Here is a 22143-nt window from a genome sequence, read left to right on the forward strand (position 1 = left end):
AATTTTTGGCAGCTTTATCTTTGAAAAGTATCTTTCCAGAGCATTTGATGAGGGGTTTAATTTTAAGTTATATAATTTTTCATAGAAACCTTTAAACGTCTCCGCAATATCTTCGGGATTTATAATATTTTTACCGTTCTCTATTAGTTTAGAGATTTTCCTATCCATGTTTTGTTTTTTCAGTCTTTGTTAACATGGTGTCTACTTTATTGTTCTTATAGTAAAATTTGATTTGTAGTTTCTTTAAATTCCGTTGTATTCTATCCTCAATATGGTTATTTATTTTATTTTGACAAATCTTAATTTTCTCTGTTCTTTCCGTAGAAATATTATTCTTGTTTAAACTAGATAGGTTATAGAACTCGATGTAAAGGTCTGATAATTTAGAATTGCTGCTTTTTTGCTGGCTGGCTAGCTTTATCCAGTAGCCTCTTATGACTGTTTTAAAAGAGCACTGTAAGCACTCTTTAGATATTTCCTCCATTGAGTTTTCTCTAAAAAATAAGTCCATAAGTTTAGCTATATATTCTATATTCGTCTTTTTTTCTAAGAGCATATCATCCAATCTCCAAATTGGTGGACACATATTATTCGCATCTAGTACCTCAGCGATTACTAAATCATAATCAGACCAGGTATTTTTTTTAATTATTATTGATTGTATGGCCTTAGAGAGGTTAGTATCTCCCATAATCATATCGATTCTTGCTGCTGATTTATGAGGAATAGATCGATGAGTTACCTCTTTGTCATTTGGATGGACTAGCCTCCAGCAATCATATACCTCATATTTTTTGAGCACTCTATTCATTTCTGCAGCCTGTTTTACTAACTTTTTATCCATTGGTTGGTTGGGGCCCAGCTGCTTATCCATTATAGGATCCAGTATGCAGTTAAAATCTCCTGCTATTATCAGTTTCCCTTTTTTCACCTGTTCTATTAGCCTTAAAATCTTTGTCAGCAACTTAGTTGGACGTACATTTGGCAAATACACATTTACCAATGTGTATATTGTCCCATTTAACAGACCGACCAGAATAATAAATCTTCCCTCGGGGTCTAAAAACTGATATTGGCACTCAAAGTTCACCTCTTTCGAAAAAATTATTGCTACACCACATTTTTTCTTCCCCGAAAGGGAGGCCGCATATAGAAGCGGGAACTTTTTGTAGTGCCATAGCTGTTTGTCATTGAGTAGCCAGTGAGTTTCTTGGACGAATCCCACCTTGATATTCTCTCTAATCAAAGTATCATATAAAAACCCTCTTTTCACATGAGAGTTTAAACCTTGCGCGTTAATAGAAATCAATCTAACCATATCCCTTTCTTCTTGTTAACCATTCTGAGAGCAAAACCCTTATCCGTAGTACAAACTTCAGACATACACTCACAACATACTCTTTCATACTAAAACCTATTCTTGGATGACCTCTTGTAATCCAAGGTCTGGGTACCTTTCAGGGACCCTAGGGGGGGAACACAGCTTCCCTTAGTGGGGACTGCTCCAAATCGCCTCAATTAGTTTCTTCGTAATCTCTCTTTGTGGAGAAAGAGAGAGAGGGGGAGAGGAAAAAAAAAAAAAAGACATTAATTACTTAGAAATATAGCCCCTTTTTTGTGTTTTTTAACTTTCCATATCACCAGTCTTGACTGTTTCATAAGTGTTATTAGTATTTGATCATTCTTATATATTAAATTTTCCTTTACATCTTTTTTCTATAAACACCGTTTTTAAACATTCAGAAGACAGAATGTAGAGAATCACATTTTCTTTTCCTCTATTTCACTTCAATTAATATCTCTTTTTCCCCTCTTTCCCAACTTTATGATTTTCTAATCCTTTTTTTTTAACATGGAGTTACCCATGTTCCAGTTTAGTGACAATATACTTGTGCGCAGAGAAGCCTTTTGCTCTAATATATTTTATCCTCTGATTTAGAAGTGAGCTGACTCTCTTCTTTTAAAGTTAAGTTTGTGAGAATCCTATTCTTCGTAAGGGAAAAAAAAATAAAAAAATACACACATTGTTTGTATATATATATATATATAACAAATAATTAATATATAGCCCCTTTGTATACTTGAGTGTCATTTGTGTGTTTGAGCTTTTTCTCATTTCCCTTTCCTTTACATTTAATTCCCTCTATTTAATATTTCATATCACTATATTAAGTGTTAAAAATTATCTTCAGACTCTCATATCTAGTGACATAGTGCATTTCCCCATTGGAATTCTGAATTGTTTCTCCTCTTTAATTTGTGACCTTATAAATTCTTAAACCATGTGTGGTGTCTCCTTGTTCCTTTAGTGACTTACTATAGCATAATTGCTCCCATGACCAGTATTTACACTCCATTGCTATCTAGTTGCTACCATTCCTCTCTAATAATATATAGTGTTAAGCAAAAAAAACAAAAACCAGAATATAAAGAATCACATTTTTCCCTATAAATTACTTCTATTGTTATCTCCTTTTCCCCCTCTTTCCAAACTGTTGTGATTTTCTAATCCTTATTTTAACGAGAAATTTCCCGTGTTCCAGCTTAGTGACAATATACCTGCGCACAGAGAACCTTTTTTAACCTTTTACAATAGTATACTTTAACCTCTAATTTAAACATGAGTGAAGTTAAATTTGTGAAAATCCTATTTTCCATAAGGGGAAAAAAAAAAATAAATACAAAAAAAAAATATATAAATATAGAGAAAAAATAAAAAAATCTTTATGATTGATCGTTAGTGTTTAACCATTCTGCTGCTTGTTCAAATGTGCCAAAAGGTGTCCATGTGTCCTTAAAGAGAATAGACAAAGTTGATTGTGGGTTCCATCTAAACTTCAAGTTGTGTTTTTTTCAAAGCAGGAAAAATAGGACCAAACGCTAGTCTTCTTGTCCTTGTGGTAGCTGACAGATCGTTTAGGACTTTCAGAGATTTAAATTTTTCTTCCGCTATGGGTGTATTTTTTGCAGTGAAAAATATCTGAGTTCTTAGTTCGTATGACTGGAACGCAATAATGACATCTCTGGGGTATTTCTGACCCGGTTTCTTTTGGGACAATCTGTGAGCTCTAATAATCTGTGAATCTTGTTGTGCCTTCTGTATTCCTAGATGTTCTAGGAACTCTCCTAAAAAACCCCTTAGTTGATTGTCCACAATTTCTTCAGGGATATTTCTAACTCTCAAGTTAGCTCTTCTTGATCTGTCTTCTATTACACAGACCTTATCTTCCATTTCTTTGAGTTTTATTAATGTCTTATTGTGTGAGTCTTTCAGCTCTTTCATTTGAAATTCTCTCGATTCTTCTATATTTTCCATTTTTTGAATTCTATTATCAAGCATAGCAAGGTCTGTCTTAATATCTGAAAATTTCTCCTTAAGCTCCTTTTTATATCATTTGAAACCTCTTCCAAGCAAGCCTTTAGTTCTGAAAGGGAGACAGTCTCTTTTTCTGGTGGTATTTTAGTTGGGACCGTGGCTGCTGAGAGAGAAAGCTCTAGAACAGAGTTATCTGTGCTTTCTTGACTGTTAGATAGTCTTTTTTCATTTTTTTGTCCCTTTTTATCCGATTTTAATATTTTGTTTTCTTGCGTTTTTTTTTACGCCATGTTTTCCTCTTACCCCTTTCTTTCCTCCTTCCTCTGTGTTCCCTCTCTCCTCTTCCCGCTCACTTGTCCACCTCAGATTTATTTTACTTTTTTTGTATTATGTAACTTTCTTTGCCTATTTTACTTTTAATCACCATGAACCATATATAGATTAGAGTACTTATATGAATAAAGTTACTGACCGTTGTGGTTGCTTGGTGTCCTGCACGAAAAAGACTGCATAGATTTCACTTTCAAATCATCATCCAGCTATCAGCTGTAGCCCCGCCAATAAACGTTTTTCCAGCGGTTCTAGCTCCCACTTTCTTCTTGGGCGAGCTTCAGGTTGTTAGACTGACACGCCACTGCAACTCCGTATTCCGTGCCCGAGCAGAGCCAGCATACAGTACAAACGAGGCTATTGATCCTGCGGCGCTGTGTTGTATCCGCCGTTCTCTCTGCTCTCCCTCACTCTCAGACTCCCGCTAGGCGCTCGGCTTTTTCCCCTCCATGAAGCCGCTTCCTCCCCTCACGGCGTGAGCGTGCACGTCTTCACGTGCCTTCCGTCATCCCGCCCAGCTCACAGATTTTTCGTCTTCACCATTTTTTATTGTTTGAAAATATATGGATCGTACTAATACACGCAGGGATGAGGAATTCCTGTCGCCCCCTCCCCATTGGGACAGAAAGTTATGGGTACCGCGCAGGATGGTTCCCCCCTCTTAAGCCCTGCTCAAGGCAAACAGCAGGATTGACACAGTGTGGGGCCAGAGAGCATGTGGTTTACATCTCCATCAGGCGCAAAGTGCAGTAATCGCTGCCTCACAGTTCTACGCTCACTAATGTGATGTGCAAACCACAGGCTCCCACTTGGCTGTACCTCCTGCCTGAGCTGTTCTTCTGTCTGGTAAGGATCGGTTAAAGCAGCTTTTGCTCACTGCTGGGCTTCCTGGGCTGTTCATTCCCTCCCCTTTAAACAAAACAAAAAAAGTCATCATGCTGGGAATTTAACCCCTGAATGGCTACCACGGATCAGAGCACCCTTACACACACAACTCCTACAGCCCATTACACACAGTCTACACTCCCCACACACATTACATATAGCCTATTCCCCTTCAGTACACAATGTCCACAAATATCCACATATTTCACACAGCCAGTGCGCAAGTAGATTAAAAAAATTAATACAATTCAATACCCCCGGCACACCTTTAAAGGGATTTAAAAAAATAAAATATAAAATAACTGTAATGTACATCATTGAATAAAACATTGAACATCTCTCATAACTTGTCTTAAAGGAACACTATAGTGTTAGGAATACAAACCAGTATTCCTAATGCTATAGTGTCTTGGTGTCCAATTAGTTTTAGGTGGAGACTCACTCAGTAATACCTCTTTTTTTGCTTCCTCCCGTGACGTCATCCAGATCTCACAGAGGAGCATTGGAGACTTAGGCGTATGACACGCATATATCCGAATGTTTCTCATAGGAAAGCATTGCATTCACCGCTTTTATATGAGCTGCGTTGGCCACATGACCAAGTTTTACTCATTTGGCCCTGTTAAGGCATCTTTAATGGCTGGAAGACATCATAGTTACATAGTTACATAGTTAGATAGCTGAAAAGAGACTTGCGTCCATCAAGTTCAGCCTTCCTCACACCTGTTTTTTGCTGTTGATCCAAAAGAGAAAAAACAAAACAAAAAAAAAAAACCCCAGTTTGAAGCACAATTTTGCAACAAGCTAGGACAAAAAATTCCTTATTGACCCCAGAATGGCAGTCAGATTTATCCTTGAATCAAGCAGTTATTACTCTACATTGAAAGATTATATCCTTGAATATTCTGTCTTTGCAAGTATGCATCTAGTAGCTGTTTGAACATCTGTATGGACTCTGATAAAACCACTTCTTCAGGCAGAGAATTCCACATCCTGATTGTTCTTACAGTAAAAAAACCTTTCCTTTGCCTTAGACGAAATCTTCTTTCTTCCAGTCTAAACGCATGGCCTCGTGTCCTATGTAAAGTCCGGTTTGTGAATAGATTTCCACACAATGGTTTGTATTGGCCCCGAATATATTTGTATAATGTTATCATATCCCCTCTCAGGCGACGTTTTTCTAAACTAAATAGGTTTAAATTTGTTAACCTTTCTTCATAGCTGATATGTTCCATTCCTTTTATTAATTTTGTAGCCCGCCTCTGCACTTTTTCTAGTGCCATGATATCCTTCTTTAGAACAGGTGCCCAAAATTGCACAGCATATTCAATATGTGGTCTTACCAGTGATTTATAGAGAGGCAAAATGATATTCTCGTCCCGAGAATGAATGCCCTTTTTCATGCATGACAATACCTTACTGGCCTTGGCCACTGCTGATTGACATTGCACATTGTTGCATAGTTTGTTGTCTATAACAATTCCCAAGTCCTTTTCGTGTGTTGTTATCCCTAATTCGCTTCCATTAAGGGTATACGTTGCTTGTGTATTCTTTACGCCGAAGTGCATAACTTTGCATTTTTCAACATTAAATTTCATCTGCCATTTGAGTGCCCAGTCCTCCAGTCTATCTAAATCCTTCTGCAGCAAAGTAATATCTTGCTCACATTGTATTATTTTACAAAGTTTTGTGTCATCTGCAAACACTGAAACATGACTTTCAATGCTGTCTTCAAGATCATTTATAAAAATGTTAAATAGAAGGGGTCCCAGAACAGACCCCTGAGGGACACCACTTGCCACCTCTGTCCAGCTTGAAAATTTACCATTAACGACAACTCTTTGTATTCTGTTTTTAAGCCAATGTTCTACCCAAGAACAAGCATTTTCATCGAGACCGATTTCCTTGAGTTTGAACACTAATCTTTTGTGTGGAACTGTATCAAATGCCTTGGCAAAATCCAAATAGATCACATCCACTGCAACACCCTGATCTATACTTCTACTTACTTCTTCGTAGAACGCAATCAAGTTAGTTTGACATGACCTGTGCTTCATAAAACCGTGCTGATTTTTGCTGATAACCATATTCTTCTCAAGGAATTCTTGAATATTATCCCTTAATAACCTTTCAAATATTTTACCAGCCACAGAAGTTAAGCTCACAGGTCTATAATTTCCAGGCAAGGATTTTGAACCCTTTTTGAATATAGGAACCACATCTGCCTTCCTCCAATCCTCCGGAACACTTCCTGAAAGAAAAGAATCTTGAAAGATTAAAAACAGAGGTTCACTTATTTCTACACTTAGTTCCTTAAGTACACGTGGATGGATACCGTCAGGCCCTGGAGCTTTGTTTATATTAACTTTCTTTAGTTGCTGCAGCACATTGTCTTGAGTTAACCAATTACAATTATTCTGCAAGTTTTTAGTAGCAATCATTTGCACATCTATTGCCATGGGTTCTTCTTTAATATATACGGAGGAGAAATAGTTATTTAGAATTCCTGCCTTTTCTTGGTCTTCATTAACTAACACCCCCGTTTCAGTTTTAAGTGTACCTATACTTTCATTATTGGGTTTTTTGGAATTTATGTACTTAAAAAATGCTTTGGGGTTGGTTTTGCTCTCTTTAGCTATCATTTTTTCATTTTGAAGTTTAGCAAGTTTAATTGCCTTTTTGCACGCATTATTTGCTTTCTTATATCTTTTATAAGATGCATCTGATTTGTCTGATTTAAATGCTTTAAATGCCCTTTTCTTATTTTTAATCTCTTGTTTTACTTCTCTACTAAGCCACATTGGTTTTAATTTGTTTCTTTTATACTTATTTCCCAATGGTACATACTGAGAAATGTACCTTTCTAATATTTGTTGGAAGATGATCCATTTATCCACTATGTTGTTGTTTATTTCTTAACCCACCACAATGTGCAGCACTGACCAAGCAAGCACCTTTTAGTGGCCGCCAGAGTGACTGCCCCTAGAGGTGTTCCTAGGCAGTAATGTAACATATATTACTCACCTGATTCCTGGGCTGATCTCCCTCGACACTGTGTCAGCACTCCGCTTCCTCCGTCATCATCCAAAGGAGGTAGAGGGCTAATGCACATATGCGGCAAATGCATCAGGTCCTCCCCATAGGAAAGCATTGTTGCAATGCCTTGCTATGAGGGTTTACCTGACAATGGATTTCCTCGTGCAGAGTGTGAGACGTCCGGCCATCAATACTCGCCTAGCAAGCAGGAAGTGCCTCTAGTGGCTGTCTTACTCCTGCAATTGAATCATTGCCGTTTTAGATAAGCTGCAATGATTTACATTGCAGGACTAAGGGGGGCAGGGACAATGCACCAAGATCACTTCAAAGAACTGAAGTGGTTTGGGTGCCCTTTAGTGTTCCTTTAAAATTACTTCTCCTCCCAAGCCACTTGAAGGAACACTATAGAGTCTGAAACCCAAACATGTATTCCTGACCTGTGATGTAAAAACACCATCTAGCCACTCTGCTACCCCCCTCCCCTCCTTGCCCTCCTAAATATTGTAAAATCTTACCTTTATTCCAGTCTGCTACTGTTGGCTCTGCCCTGATCTGCCTGCTTGGCTGACACGATCAGAAGTGATGTTCTGAGCCAATCACAATGCATAGGAAAGCATTGATTTGGCAGAGACTGTCAAGGAGGCAGATCAGGGGCAGTGCCAACATAAGCCAAACACAGCCGTGGCCAATCACCGTCTCCTCATTTAGATGCATTGAATCAATGCATCTGTATGAGGAAAGTTCAGTGTCTTCATGCAGAGGTTGGAGACACTAATTGTCAGTGCTGCACACTGTGCAGCTCTGCCCAATTAAGCACCATTAGTAGCCATATGAGGAGTGGCCATTGGAGGTATTCCTAGGCTGTAATGTGAACACTGCCTTTTCTATGAAAAAGCCTGAATGGAATGACTATGTTCACCAGAACAAACACATTTAGCTGTAGTTGTTCAGGGATAAGAGGACTGCACCTAGATCATTTCAATGAGATGTTCAATCAGTGGTACACGCACAAAAGGCAGAAGGGACGCAGAGAGCTAGCCGGCAGGGAAATCACAGCTCCCTCGCGGCCCGTCTACAGAAAGTGCAGCCATCCACCGTCTCCATTTTCTTTTAATTTATTACTTGACAGACCCTCTATTTTTATTATTTTATTTTATAAAGAAATTGTTATTGTTCTGCTTTAGGAGTGTTTTAAGCATCTTATATTCTCCTTTTTTTTATTTTAGGCGCAACAGTTGCTGTCTGCATGCCTGGAAAAAATTGATGTGTGTAGTGCAGAAGGATATGATTTGTTCATTATGCAGCTAAAAGATGGATTTAAGAATACGTCACATGAGACAGCAGCAAATCATAAAGTTGCTAAGGTAAGAGCTAATTTCGTTTATTATCTTAAACAGTAAGCAAAGATAATATTTACTTCGTATTCCCATTGCCAAGGTTAACAATACATGTTTATTAAAATAGCTTAATTATTGAACTTTTGAATGAGGACCACTAAACTCCATCTAGACCTCTTTATTTTGTTCTTATGGGATGGAGCCTTTTCTAGCATCTGGACAGCAATGGCTGCGCAATCCGTAGTTTTAATGTTTAGTAGATATGCCCCCATCTGCTGGTTGGCAGATGTGGTCATATGGAGGACTCGCATAGGATTTTTATTTACAAATTTATTTTTACTATTTTCATGTGGTGGATAGCTAACAAGCACTGGCCACATAATTAGCCATTGCACTGCTGAGGGTTTTCAACATGCTATATATCCATAATAAAATATTAACTTTCATTTTCCTCCATTTTTTAATATGTATTTCATAACTGGTCAATGTGCAGAGTAATTACTTCAGTAAATAATGTAGCTTAATTATTTGCATTCCAAATTTACCAATACAACTTTTGCTTAAAGGACCACTATAGTGCCAGGAAAACAAACTTGTTTTCCTGGCACTATAGTGTTAATAGGTCCCCCCCCCTCCAGCCGGGCTGAAAGGGGAGGAAGTGGTTAAAGGCTTAACTTTCTCCAGCGCAGGGCTCCCTCGGCGCTGGGGACTCTCCTCCTCCTTCCGACGTCATCGGCTGAATGCGCATGCCCGGCAAGAGCCCAGCCTGGATTCAGTCAGTCCATAGGAAAGCATTCTCAATGCTTTCCTAGGGACGCTGGCGTCTTCTCACTGGGAAAATCACAGTGAGAAGCGCGAAAGCGCCTCAAGCGGCTGTCAATGTGACAGCCACTAGAGGCTGGATTAACCCTAGTGTCAACATAGCAGTTCCTCTGAAACTGCTATGTTTAAAGCAGACAGGGTTAACCAAGATGGACCTGGCACCCAGAAAACTTCATTAAGCTGAAGTGGTCTGGGTGCCTATAGTGGTCCTTTAATGAAGCAGTTTTTGTGTATAGATCATGCCTCTGAAGTCTCATTGCTCAATTCTCTACCATTTAGGAGTTAAATCACTTTTGTATCTGGTTATGCAGCTTAGTCACACCTCCCCTGGCTGTGATTGACACAGCTTGCAAGAAAGCAAAATGGTTTCATTTTCAATCAGATGTAACTTACTTTAAAAGTTATCTCCTGCTCTGTAAATTGAACTTAAATTACATACATGAGGCTACTGCACGGTCTAGCAAGCTATTAACTGAGCAGGAGATAAGAAAATCTAAATTAAACAGAATTTGCAATAAAGGAAGTGTAAACATTAGATGACTCTTTACAGGAAGTGTAAATGAAGGCTGCAATGATGTGTGGTCAGGGTTGCATAAACAAAGTGATTTAACTCCTAAATGGCAGAGAATTGAGCAGTGGGACTGCAGGGACATAATCTATACACTAAAACTGCTTCATTAAACTAAAGTGACTATTTTGGTGACTATAGTGTTCCTTTTAACCTTTACATATTATCCAGCTAAAGTGGCTCTGCTAAACCCTTCATTCAAAATGAGTATTTCATTAAGATAAAATCTTTGAATTACTCAAGTTGAGGTAGTTAAGATTCTACTGTAATTCTAGCCCAGTTAAAAGATATAGGGACTACTTTGCCTTTATATTTTTCCTACGCTTGACAAAGAGTGACAAAAGGTGGAGCGATGGCTGACAGTAAATAGGCTCTGTCTGTGGCGGATCTCTAGTATTGTCTGGATCAATCATAGACCTCAGTGTTGTACTCTAGCTGGCTTCTGGCAGCTGTTTCACTAGAAGGTGGAATGGACCGGCAGTATGAAGATAACTGGGGCGCGAGGTACATGTTCAAGTAAGTATAACCTTTTCTTGCCCAGCACACAGCAAGTAGAGAAGCCAATGAATGGGGTCTTTTGCAAATTATACAAAGACCCCAGACGGTGAGAGCCTCTTTAGAAACAAAATAAAATAAAAGCATCATGTGCTGACTGCTGTCAAGCATGTTTTTTGGCTTTACATTTGGAATTAAGTTTTCATCTCCATATTTTGCTGTATAAAATATTTTCAATGGGAAAGTCAGTAAATATAAAGTTATGTTCCTATTGGAGAAGCAGCTGGTTAAGCTTTATCATATTTTTTATTGCAGTGGGCAACTGTCACTCTCCATCTTCCTCATCATGTGTTAAAGTCAGTAACGAGTGCTATTGTGAATGAACTAAAGAAGATTAATCAGAACATTGCTGCCCTTCCAGTAGCATCCTCTATAATGGACAGGTTATCTTACCTGTTACCTAGTGCAAGACCGGAACTTGGTGTGGGACCTGGTCGATCTGTAGACAGGTAAGTTATATTCAGATTACTGGTGCTCAGGGATTATTGTTTCATAGCAGGTTTAGGATGCATGCATTGCAACAGCTGTTAAAACTGTCAATCTTAATATTTCATTTATGGTTCACAAACCGTTTTACAAGTGTTATGTGGTTGGTTGGATGCAACCGAAGTATAGTTCATAGTAATGGCTAAGGCAATTTGCAATCATGCCTTTATTAGTAAACCCATAACATAAGGTTTCAAATTAACATAGTAATCCGATTGTCAGCTTAAATGGATCTTCTGACACTTCCTGCTGCGATAAACTCAAGACTGAAGTCTGTCAGGGTTTCAGTATGGTGATTTAATCTTAGGAATTCAAGACACCATGTGGTATATGTTTTATAATAGCGATGGTGTAAAAGTGTATTCATTCTTTTTATTAATGAGTTAGAGCTTGGCAACTGGAAAATTGTGGAAGAATTGGCAAAATCAAGCTTTGAAAGCTAGTGGAGCATTCTATGTAATTTAGCTCACAAACTTTCGCCAACAGCCTATATTGTTTGTTTTTAATATTCTAGAATTTCAGTTACCGTATATACTCGAGTATAAGCCGAGTTTTTCAGCCCATTTTTTGGGCTGAAAAACCCCAACTCGGCTTATACTCGAGTCAAGGTCTGTATTATGGCAATTTGCATTGCCATAATACAGACCGGGGGAGAGGGGGGCTGGCAGAGCTGTACTTACCTGTTCTGCAGCTCCTGTCAGCTCTCTCCTCCTCCGCGCCGTCCGTTCAGCACCTCGGTCAGCTCCCAGTGTAAGTCTCGCGAGAGCCGCGGCTCTCGCGAGACTTACAATGTGAGCTGATAGAAGGAGCTGCACGGACGGCGCAGAGGAGGAGGAAGCTGACAGGAGCTGCAGAACAGGTAAGTACAGCTCTGCCAGCCCCCCTCTCCCCCCACTGAACTGCCACTGGACCACCAGGGAAGGAGAGCCCCCCTCCCTGCCATGTATCAAGCAGGGAGGGGGGACGAAAAAAAAAAAAAATAAGAAATAATAATAATAATAAAAAAAAATAATAATAATAAAAAAAATAATTAAAAAAAAGGGGGTATAAGGACCACTGTGGGAGGGGGGGGGGGGGTATAAGGACCACTATGGGAGGGAGGGGGGGGATATGGACCACTATGGGAGGGAGGGGGGGTATAAGGACCGCTATGGGAGGGAGGGGGGGGTATAAGGACCGCTATGGGAGGGAGGGGGGGATAAGGACCACTATTGGAGGGAGGGGGTGGGATAAGGACCACTATGGGAGGGAGGGGGGGTATAAGGACCACTATGGGAGGGAAGGGGGGGATAAGGACCACTATGGGAGGGAGGGGGGGGGATAAGGACCACTATGGGAGGGAGGGGGGGAAAAGGACCACTATACCACTATGGAAGGGAGGGGGGATAAGGACCACTATCGGAGGCAGGGGGGTGGGATAAGGACCACTATCGGAGGCAGGGGGGTGGGATAAGGACCACTATGGGAGGGAGGGGGGGAGAAAAGGAACACTATGGGAGGGAGGGGGGGGATAAGGACCACTATGGGAGGAAGGGAGGGGGGGATAAGGACCACTATGGGAGGGAGGGGGATAAGGACCACTATGGGAGGGAGGGGGATAAGGACCACTATGGGAGGGAGGGGGGGGATAAGGACCACTAGGGGAGGGAGGGGGGGGATAAGGACCACTAGGGGAGGGAGGGGGGGATAAGGACCACTAGGGGAGGGGAGGGGGAAGTAAGGACCACTAGGGGAGGGGAGGGGGAAGTAAGGACCACTAGGGGAGGGGTGAGTCAGGACCACTGGGGGAGGGGGGTGAAGGAACACGGGGGTGGGGAGGTAAGGATCACTGAGGGAGGAGGAGGGGAGGTCAGGACATATGGGGGGGGGCAAATATCCTTGCACCGGCCCTGCACACACTGCATTCATACACACACTGCACTCATACACACACACTGCACTCATACACACACACTGCACTCACACACACTGCATTCATACTCACACACACTGCATTCATACACACACACACACTGCATTCATACACACGCTGCACTCATACGCACACACGCTGCACTCATACGCACACACGCTGCACTCATACGCACACACGCTGCACTCATACGCACACACGCTGCACTCATACGCACACACGCTGCACTCATACGCACACACGCTGCACTCATACGCACACACGCTGCACTCATACGCACACACGCTGCACTCATACGCACACACGCTGCACTCATACGCACACACGCTGCACTCATACGCACACACGCTGCACTCATACGCACACACGCTGCACTCATACGCACACACTGCATTCATTATACACACACTGTAAATAAATATTCAATTAATATATTTTTTTTAGGATCTAATTTTATTTAGAAATTTACCAGTAGCTGCTGCATTTCCCACCCTAGTCTTATACTCGAGTCAATACGTTTTCCCAGTTTTTTGGGGAAAAATTAGGGGCCTCGGCTTATATTCGGGTCGGCTTATACTCGAGTATATACGGTACTACTTTTTTTATCTCACTAAGAACTTGTTGAGTGCAAATTAAGTGTACACTGATAAGGTAACATGCATCTTATGTTATAATTATACACATTCTTTTGTATGCTGTTTTTTGATGATGGAGGAGGATTTAAAGCGGCACTGTCATGGCCGAATCACTTTTTTTTTTTTTTTTTTTTAAAACCCCCTCCTGACTCCACTACATCTAACCAACCCCTTAGTCACCCCCAAATGCCCCTAAGCCCCCCCATATTACCTATTTCTAAACTTTATTTTCTGCCCCCATCTATATTCAGGGCGCCGCCATCTTTGTGTGGTCAGATGAAGTCCCCGTGGGACACGTCATCTGCCTACACTAGATAGCGCTGTGAAATTCTTGCACATGCTCAGTTAAACACTTGGGCATGCAAACGGGAATTTCATCCATTCATTCGTCAGAAAGACGAATGAATGAATAGAAATGTCAGACGAACAAACAAACACTGTGTATCAATGTTCGTTTGTTCGTTCAGTTTATTACAAGGAGGGAGCTACCGGCGCGCAGCTCCCTCCTTGTAAAATGTAAAGATAAAAGCGGCAGGGAGCAGTGCTCCACGGCACTTACTAAGCCCTCCATGTCCCTCCCCTCACTCTATGGGGGTCAATATGACCCCCATAATAGCATAAGGGAGATTAAAATCTCCCGAATGCCCCTACTCACTATACCGCAAGTGGGGGTATGTCTACTAAACCTGGGTGGCGGGTGGGGGCTCTAAACAAGAATGTGGGGGGGGGAGGACTGATCACACTACTGTCCTCCCCCCCGGCCCCCACCCCTGCATGGTGGGTGGGGGAACTAAATAACAATACTGGGGGGGGAGGGTGGACCTTCTGTCCTCCCCCCAGGCCCCCACCCCTGTGCAGCGGGTGGGTGCCCTAAATAATGAGGGGGGGGGGACCTACTGTCCTCCTCCTCGGCCCCCACCCCTGCGCGGCGGGTGGGGCATCTAAATGAGAATGTGGGGGGACCTACTATTCCCCACCCCAGACTTCTCCAGTCTCAAAATTATTCATCCCCTTCATGGCAAGCATCTTTTTATTTGGTGATGCATAGACAAGCACCAGCTTCTGGCATCATTCCTGAGGACTTTTAGCCCATTGCTCAGGGGTTCAGTTTCAGTTTAGGGCCCCTTCATAGATCCCTGAACATTAGCAGGGTTAGTCACTGATATTTTTTTTTTGCTTATTGAATCCAAATGTTTTTGAGGCAAAAGTCTAACTTTTTACCTCTGGTTTCATTTGCGTAAATTTTTAGTTCATAACCCGGAGTTTTCTCATGCTGTACCCCCCCATGTGTTGGCTTTATTTAATGTTTGTGCTGTACGTTGTCTGTGGATGCTGGCTGTGTTACGTGCTGTGTGTGTAGTATTTTGACTCCTCCTGCTGTAATGAGAGGTGCTGTCTTCCACCGGGGGTTAAAAGTCCTGGTTGTTAGTGGAAGAGCATCTGTACCTCTGGCAGGTCTGGACCACAGTAATTGCTCTTTCGCAGTCCTAGCGCTCACCGTGCCTAAGGACACTGCCAGAATTTCCAGCCCTTCCATTGACTGATAAGTGGACCACAAGGAAGCAATTTCTGTGGTCTACACCCTCTGTAGGTACAGACAACCAGCTCCCTGTCTGCCCCAGTTTTCCCTTCAGTGAAGCAGGCATTTGCAAAAGAGCCCCCAAAAATTCTTCCTGCTCATCACTTGTAACTACATGTTGCTGGGCACGTGTCAAGAGATTTCCTCATCCCTGATACTTTCTTTATTGATACTTCATCTTACTGCATAGTACATAATGTTGCTTTTATACCCACTGATCTTCTCTAGTGATTTTTACCTGCAAGCATACACTAAAGATTATCCATCTTATGCTTTTTTTTCAGGTCCCTCATGTACAGTGAAGCCAATAGAAGGGAAACCTTCACGTCATGGCCTCATGTTGGTTACAGGTGGGCTCAGCCAGATCCTATGGCACAAGCAGGTTTTTATCATCAGGTGAGTCACTTCTGCAGTTTATATTATTCATATTTTATTTCTTGCATGTTGATCTTTCTCAAGGTGATACTTTTGTTCTTTATGTAGACATAGCTTACTCATTTTGGTGCCAAACAGAAATTCACTGTTAACATTTCCAGCTCCTTGTAGGAGTAGACATCTCATGTAGGACACTTATATACATTAACATCTATTTATTGACTGAGCCATTGTATACTAAAACCATTTAAAATCACTTTTAATATGGAATATACACTTTGACAGTAAACTATAGTGTTTAAAGGGCCACTATAGTTACCAGAACCACTATAGCTTAATGGAGTTGTTCTGGTGAGTATATTCAGTCCCTGGAGGCTTTTTTCTGTGAATAGTATTTTTTCAGAGAAAAGGCAGTGTTTACATTACAGCCTAGGGGCATCTCCAGTGACCACTTCTCAGATGGCTACTAGAGGTACTTCCTGGGGCAGTGCTGCCTAGCGTGCATCACTGACATTGTGTCTCCACCCTCAGGAGACACTGAACTTCCCTCATAGAGATGCATTGATTCAATGCATCTAAATGAGGAGATGCTGATTGGGCAGAGCGGCTTTTGACTCTGCCCCCAGCCTGCCTAGGGCTGAGATCATCGAAATTGACTATCTTAGCCAAATCCAATGCTTTTAAATCTAGCCAATTACGGTTAAAATTTGATCGACCAAATTTCATCCAAATAAAAGCACTTGGTTGTTTTTTTAAGCGTTCTTTCTGCCAGATCCCTGTTTTATTTATTTGATTTTAGTTGCTGTCTTTTAAAGGAACACACTTTAAAAAAAATAAAAAATATATATATATTTTATTTATTACATTTACCTCATTCCAGCTCAGAGGTCCCTCCGCGCTGGCTTAATATCAGATACTGGGCATTAGATTCTCCTCCATTGCCAATAGGCCTTCCCTTCTTCCCTATAGGAAAACATAGTGAACTTTCAGGCCGATAGCCGATAACTTACCGATATTCTGTACAGTTACAGTTTTGAAAAAAATAAACAATTTCTACACAAATCTGTTAACTTATGTTATAGAATGTTTTTTTTTTTTTATAAGTGGTAAATAAACAAAATATACATGCCAGTCAATATTTTTTTTGTTTGTTTTCACGACTATTTACCGTATTTATCGGCGTATAACACGCACCTCATTTTCAGAAGGAAATTCCAGGAAATTTCTCCCCCTCCCATAGTATTCCCCCCCTCATCCCAGTGTTCCCCCCCCATTCCATAGTATTCTCCACCCCCTCCCATAGTATTCTCAACCCCCTCCCATAGTATTCTCCACCCCCTCCCATAGTATTCTCCACCCCCTCCCATAGTATTCTCCACCCCCTCCCATAGTATTCTCCACCCCCTCCCATAGTATTCTCCACCCCCTCCCATAGTATTCTCCACCCCCTCCCATAGTATTCTCCACCCCCTCCCATAGTATTCTCCACCCCCTCCCATAGTATTCTCCACCCCCTCCCATAGTATTCTCCACCCCCTCCCATAGTATTCTCCACCCCCTCCCATAGTATTCTCCACCCCCTCCCATAGTATTCTCCACCCCCTCCCATAGTATTCTCCACCCCCTCCCATAGTATTCTCCACCCCCCTTTCCATAGTGTTCACCCCCCTTTCCATAGTGTCCCCTAGTGCACTTTCCCTCTTGTCCCATAATTACTTACCTGTCTTGAAGCGTGGGCCGGCTTCACAGCGCGCACCGCGGTACTGGAACTTCAATTTCAGTTTCCGGCGGGACAGAAAGGAAGTGTGCACAAACACACACACATCATAACACGCACACATCATTTTCCCCCTATTTTCAGGGGCGAAAAAGTGTGTTATACGCCGATAAATACGGTAGTTATCCTCTCCCTTCCCTTTCCTGCTCCTTAGTGTTCCTCTACCCTCCCTGTCCATTAGTGTTCCTCTCCTCCCCCTCCCCTTAACGGCCCTCTTCCCTCCCTGGTGTGTCAGGTACAGGAGCTTCACTCTTCTGTACCTGGCCGGACTGACAGGAAGTGCTCTCTGTTGTGACAATTCTATTGATTGGCTCTGATAATCCTCTAGATTGGTGCAATTTCTCCTTAATCTGAGAAATTGTCCTTTAGGCACATTTATGAGCCAGGGTTTAAAATGACAACTATGTAATTCAATAAAACTATTTACATCAACTTTTTTAAAATGAGTTTTGCTTTTAATTTCATCTGATTCTATAAAAACATCCAAATCCAGAAATGTGATATTCAAATCACTGATATTGTAAGTAAGTTTTATATTCCAGTCATTGGAGTTTAGATTTTCTAAAAAATTAACCAAAGAATTAGAATCGCCCTTCCATATGATGAAAATATCACCAGTACATATGTTATGGTTTAGATAAACCCTTGTGTGCGTGGTTACACTCCATTGCATTCAATCTGTGTGTATCTTGTCTACTATGTCAGTCAGACGAGAGCAAGTGCTGCCAGTTAACTAGCTTTGGACTCCTCGCGTAATGTAGGGAGATCGCACTATAGCCCAGTAGCCAAGGTGTCTGGAGTGATATAGTACTCTCGGTCAGTCTTAGCCTATCTTGTTCGCATAAGGGCCTTGGCTCTGGTTATCGAGAAGGGTGTACTCCTTAGTGTGCACCAGTAGGTGCTCTGCTTGGGTGGGTAACTTGGAAGGCAGGGTAGTGAATGATGTGGGGTCGAGACAGGTGGCATTAATCTATGGTACTCTTGGAGGTATGGAATGTGGTAGGTACGGCAGTCATGGGTTGTATAGGCAAGTAGATAGTGCTCAGATGGTATAGTCCCTTCTCACCTGTGCTTTGGTTAGTAGTTGGGAGTTGTTATAGTGGTTGCTATCATGGCTCCCCTTGTTTCTAGGAACATGTAGAGTGTTGGTAGAAGAGGGGAGTAGAGGGAAGGAGGAGTGCAGAGTATATCGCAGGAGGGGGTATAAAGCCAGGTCGCTCAGGATATGGAGGGGGGAAGGTAGACCACTTGGGTCCGTCCGTGTCGCACGTCTCATGTATATTTGGGTTTATCGGCTGGGATCACCCGGTTTAGCTCCTGTTGAGCCATACATATGAAAGAGATGTCACTTATGTTGTGTTCATGTTGACTTGTGTTAAAAGGTTCGTTCTGTCTGGTGCCCTAGTCGTTTTCCCACATACGCGCTATGAGGGTGTTTGCTGCTATTAGTTGAAATGTGAAGTTGGCCTCTATCCGGGGCTGTCGGTCCAGACCTATAAACAGTAAGCATAGTTCAGGTGTCACGGAGCGTGGGGTGAAACAGTTTAGTGAGGTCCTGCTCTACCATATTCCAGTAAGGTTTTATAATCCACCAGACATGCATCATCGTGCCAGTAGGTTGGGAAGGGAGATTTGAGGTTGTGACAATGTGATTAGGATATTGGCAGCAAAGATATTTGTGATGTATTCTCTGTCCCCCACTTGTACCCCATGGATAGACTTGTGTTGTCTGATCTGGACTGCCAATGGTTCCAGTGCCATGACGTATAGCAGCAGTGACAGTGGGCACCCCTGTCTAGAGCCGTTGGTTATGGGAAAGGGTGAGACAGCCTGCATTGAGTACTTGCGCTGAGGGTGTGTGGTATAGTTCCCTAACTGCTGAGAGGAAGCTTTGATCAACACTTCCTCTAGGAACCCCTAGTAGAGGCGATCAAATGCCTTCTCTGCATCCAGGGAGAGTACAAGACTTCCCTGGTTGGAGTGTTGGAGGGCATAAAGAATGTCTAGCACTTTGCGTGTATTGTCTTCGCCCTTTCTACCATTAATGAAGCCCACTTGATCTGTGTGAATGATGTGCTGAAAGTAAGAGCTAAGTCTGCATGCAAGGATTTTTGTGTTCAGGAGAGATATCGGTCGGAAGTTCTGTGGATGAGTGGTAGGTTTCCCTGGTTTTTGGAGTGTGACTATATGTGCTAGTAATTTATCTGAGGGCAGTTGGGCAGACGTGACGGCTGCATTAAAAGTGTGAGTGATGTGGGGGGGTCAAGGCACAGTTGAATTTCTTGTAGTAGGAATTGGCGAACCCATCTGGGCCTGGTGCTTTGTTGTTGGGAAAGGAGAGGATTTCTCTGCACAACTAAATCTCAGTGATCGGCGCAGAGAGGTCTTGGACTTGTGTGTCCGTGAGTGTGGGAAAGGGAATAGGGTCCAAGTATTGGGCAATATTTAACCGGAATGGATGGTGTATGGTCATGTCGTCTTGGAGATTGTATAATGTGGCATAGTATTGTGCGAACCCATTGCTAGTGTGTCGAGGAGCGCTTCTTTTTTTTTCTCCCGTAGATGATAGTAGGCAAGCTATTTTTTGCCCAATGCTGCAATGATGCTCGATTTGTTCTAAGGCCCCGCCAGAAATCAGGAACCCGTCTTTTCGTGAGCACGCATTGTGTATGGATGAGTAATAAGTGTATCCCTTTTCTCCCCTATGGAGCACTCTCCAGACATCGTAGAAGTGGTTGATATGCACCAATTTTTGTGTGGCAACGCATTTGTGTTTCAGAGGTCGGAATCTAGGGCTAGTGGGTGCTAAGGTAGTGTCTAGGACGGGGACCATGATATGGTTAAAGTCTCCACATATTAGTGTGATACCCTGTTGGATCGGGGATAATACATGTAACATCTTGTGCAAGAAATTTCTCTCTTCTGCGTTTGGGGCATATATGTTGGCTATGGTATAGAGAATGTTGTTGAGGGTGCCTATGATTATAACATATCTCCCCTCTTTGTCTAGGTGTTGGGAGTAGAGCGTAAATGATAACCAATTCCTAATCCGCATAGAGGTCCCTCTAGTTTTGGTGTGTGAGGTGATGTGAAACTGGTGCGGGAAAGTTTTTGTCATAGAATGACAGACGACAGTTTTTGAAAAGGGTCTCTTGAAGGCATAATACAGCTGCTCTGTGTGAACAAGCTTCCATTCCAAGGACCTGTCTCTTGGCTGGGGAATTTAGTCCCATTTTGTGTGTAGATTTTCATGGATGTTTGATCCTGGCGGGCTTTTGGAGCTCATGTATACATCTCGGTGTTGTTGGGGGGTCCGCAATTCCCAGCTTTATCAAGCCTTGTGGATCACTTCCTATGGTAGGACGGAACCCAGCACACTTCGCAGGGCAGTGTGAGCTGTAGCACACGCGGATATATTGTTAGTAGATGTCATGCCAAAAGCATGAGTTCTTGTTTGATGTGTGTTTATATATGTTAAGAGTTGTTTTTTTTGTAACCCTTGGGATGGCATTTATTGTGGTCTTTGATCTTGCACCAGGCCTAGACCATAAAACATCTAGATAGCCATCACCAGAGCTGGACACAAGGAATTTCATAGAGTGGGCAATAGACTGCCAGACCAACCCCCTCTGACTCCCCCAGGGGTCTGCCCAATGAGAAATAACTAGTTTAGCCATATGATGAGGGTGCTGGACTATCCAGAGGTCAGTTTTTAGTTTTTCTTTTGGTCAGTAACTTCTAGGAGATCAATACTATCTAAGACTCCCACAAGAATTCTATATTGGGTAAATATATGTAAGGAATCTCTTGTGTTTTCTCCTATTTTATTTTATGTACTGTTTTGCAATTTATCTGTATGTCATTTATTTCTGTATTTTGTACTCGGCACTGTGAATCGTTTTTGTCAGATTAAATGTTTAATTAATCAGCTTGTCTCTGTTTTCTACGAGCTTTACTCTCCAGAGAGCTCAGGTAAACACGTTACCAAAAAGGGTTAATTATAAGTGTTTGATTAGTAAAAGTAGAACTGTGATCCTATAATTCTCCTGTGTGTGGGGTAACCTAAGACGCCCGGGTTTAAAAGTCTTGGTGGTGGCAGTAAAGTGTGTACTAGGGGGTTAGTGTAGAAGGGATTGCAGGGGTTAATTGAGTGGTTGCTGGGACTAGCAACAGGTAACCAGGGGTCTGGTGTCATTAACCCTGTCACTTCCACGCTCTCCCCACTGTCTCGGCTGGGCCTATAGGGGGGGGAGGTGGAAGTAAGTAGGTTCCAGTCACAAAAGTTAACGTAGTAACAAACTCAATATCAGCAGTACAGATCACAGAATATTAGACCCTATATACAATGTGGACGACCAGCATGGTCCGGTGAGGAGAGAAGTTTTGTTTTGTTTCTCTTATGAATAGCCGTGGTGGCAAAGTAACAGGCAAGTATATATCGGTTGGACAGGCATGCGGGACCCAATATTACCTTAGAATGGAATATGTGCTGCTGAATGCAAACACTAGGGAGTATAATTAGGTAGTGAA

General features: G+C 42.1%; 1 protein-coding gene across 1 annotated transcript in view; it reads left to right on the forward strand.

The window, feature by feature from the left end:
- BIRC6 (baculoviral IAP repeat containing 6) overlaps window positions 1-22143 on the forward strand; it is a 305550-nt gene that overhangs the window by 35477 nt on the left and 247930 nt on the right. Inside the window, exons 3-5 of the mRNA XM_063443109.1 lie at window positions 8794-8931; window positions 11105-11298; window positions 15746-15857. Of these exons, the coding sequence (XP_063299179.1) occupies window positions 8794-8931; window positions 11105-11298; window positions 15746-15857 (444 nt within the window). The remainder of the gene's footprint in view (window positions 1-8793; window positions 8932-11104; window positions 11299-15745; window positions 15858-22143) is intronic.

The sequence above is a fragment of the Pelobates fuscus genome, chromosome 2 (assembly GCF_036172605.1).
Source record: "Pelobates fuscus isolate aPelFus1 chromosome 2, aPelFus1.pri, whole genome shotgun sequence".
NCBI lineage: Eukaryota > Metazoa > Chordata > Amphibia > Anura > Pelobatidae > Pelobates > Pelobates fuscus.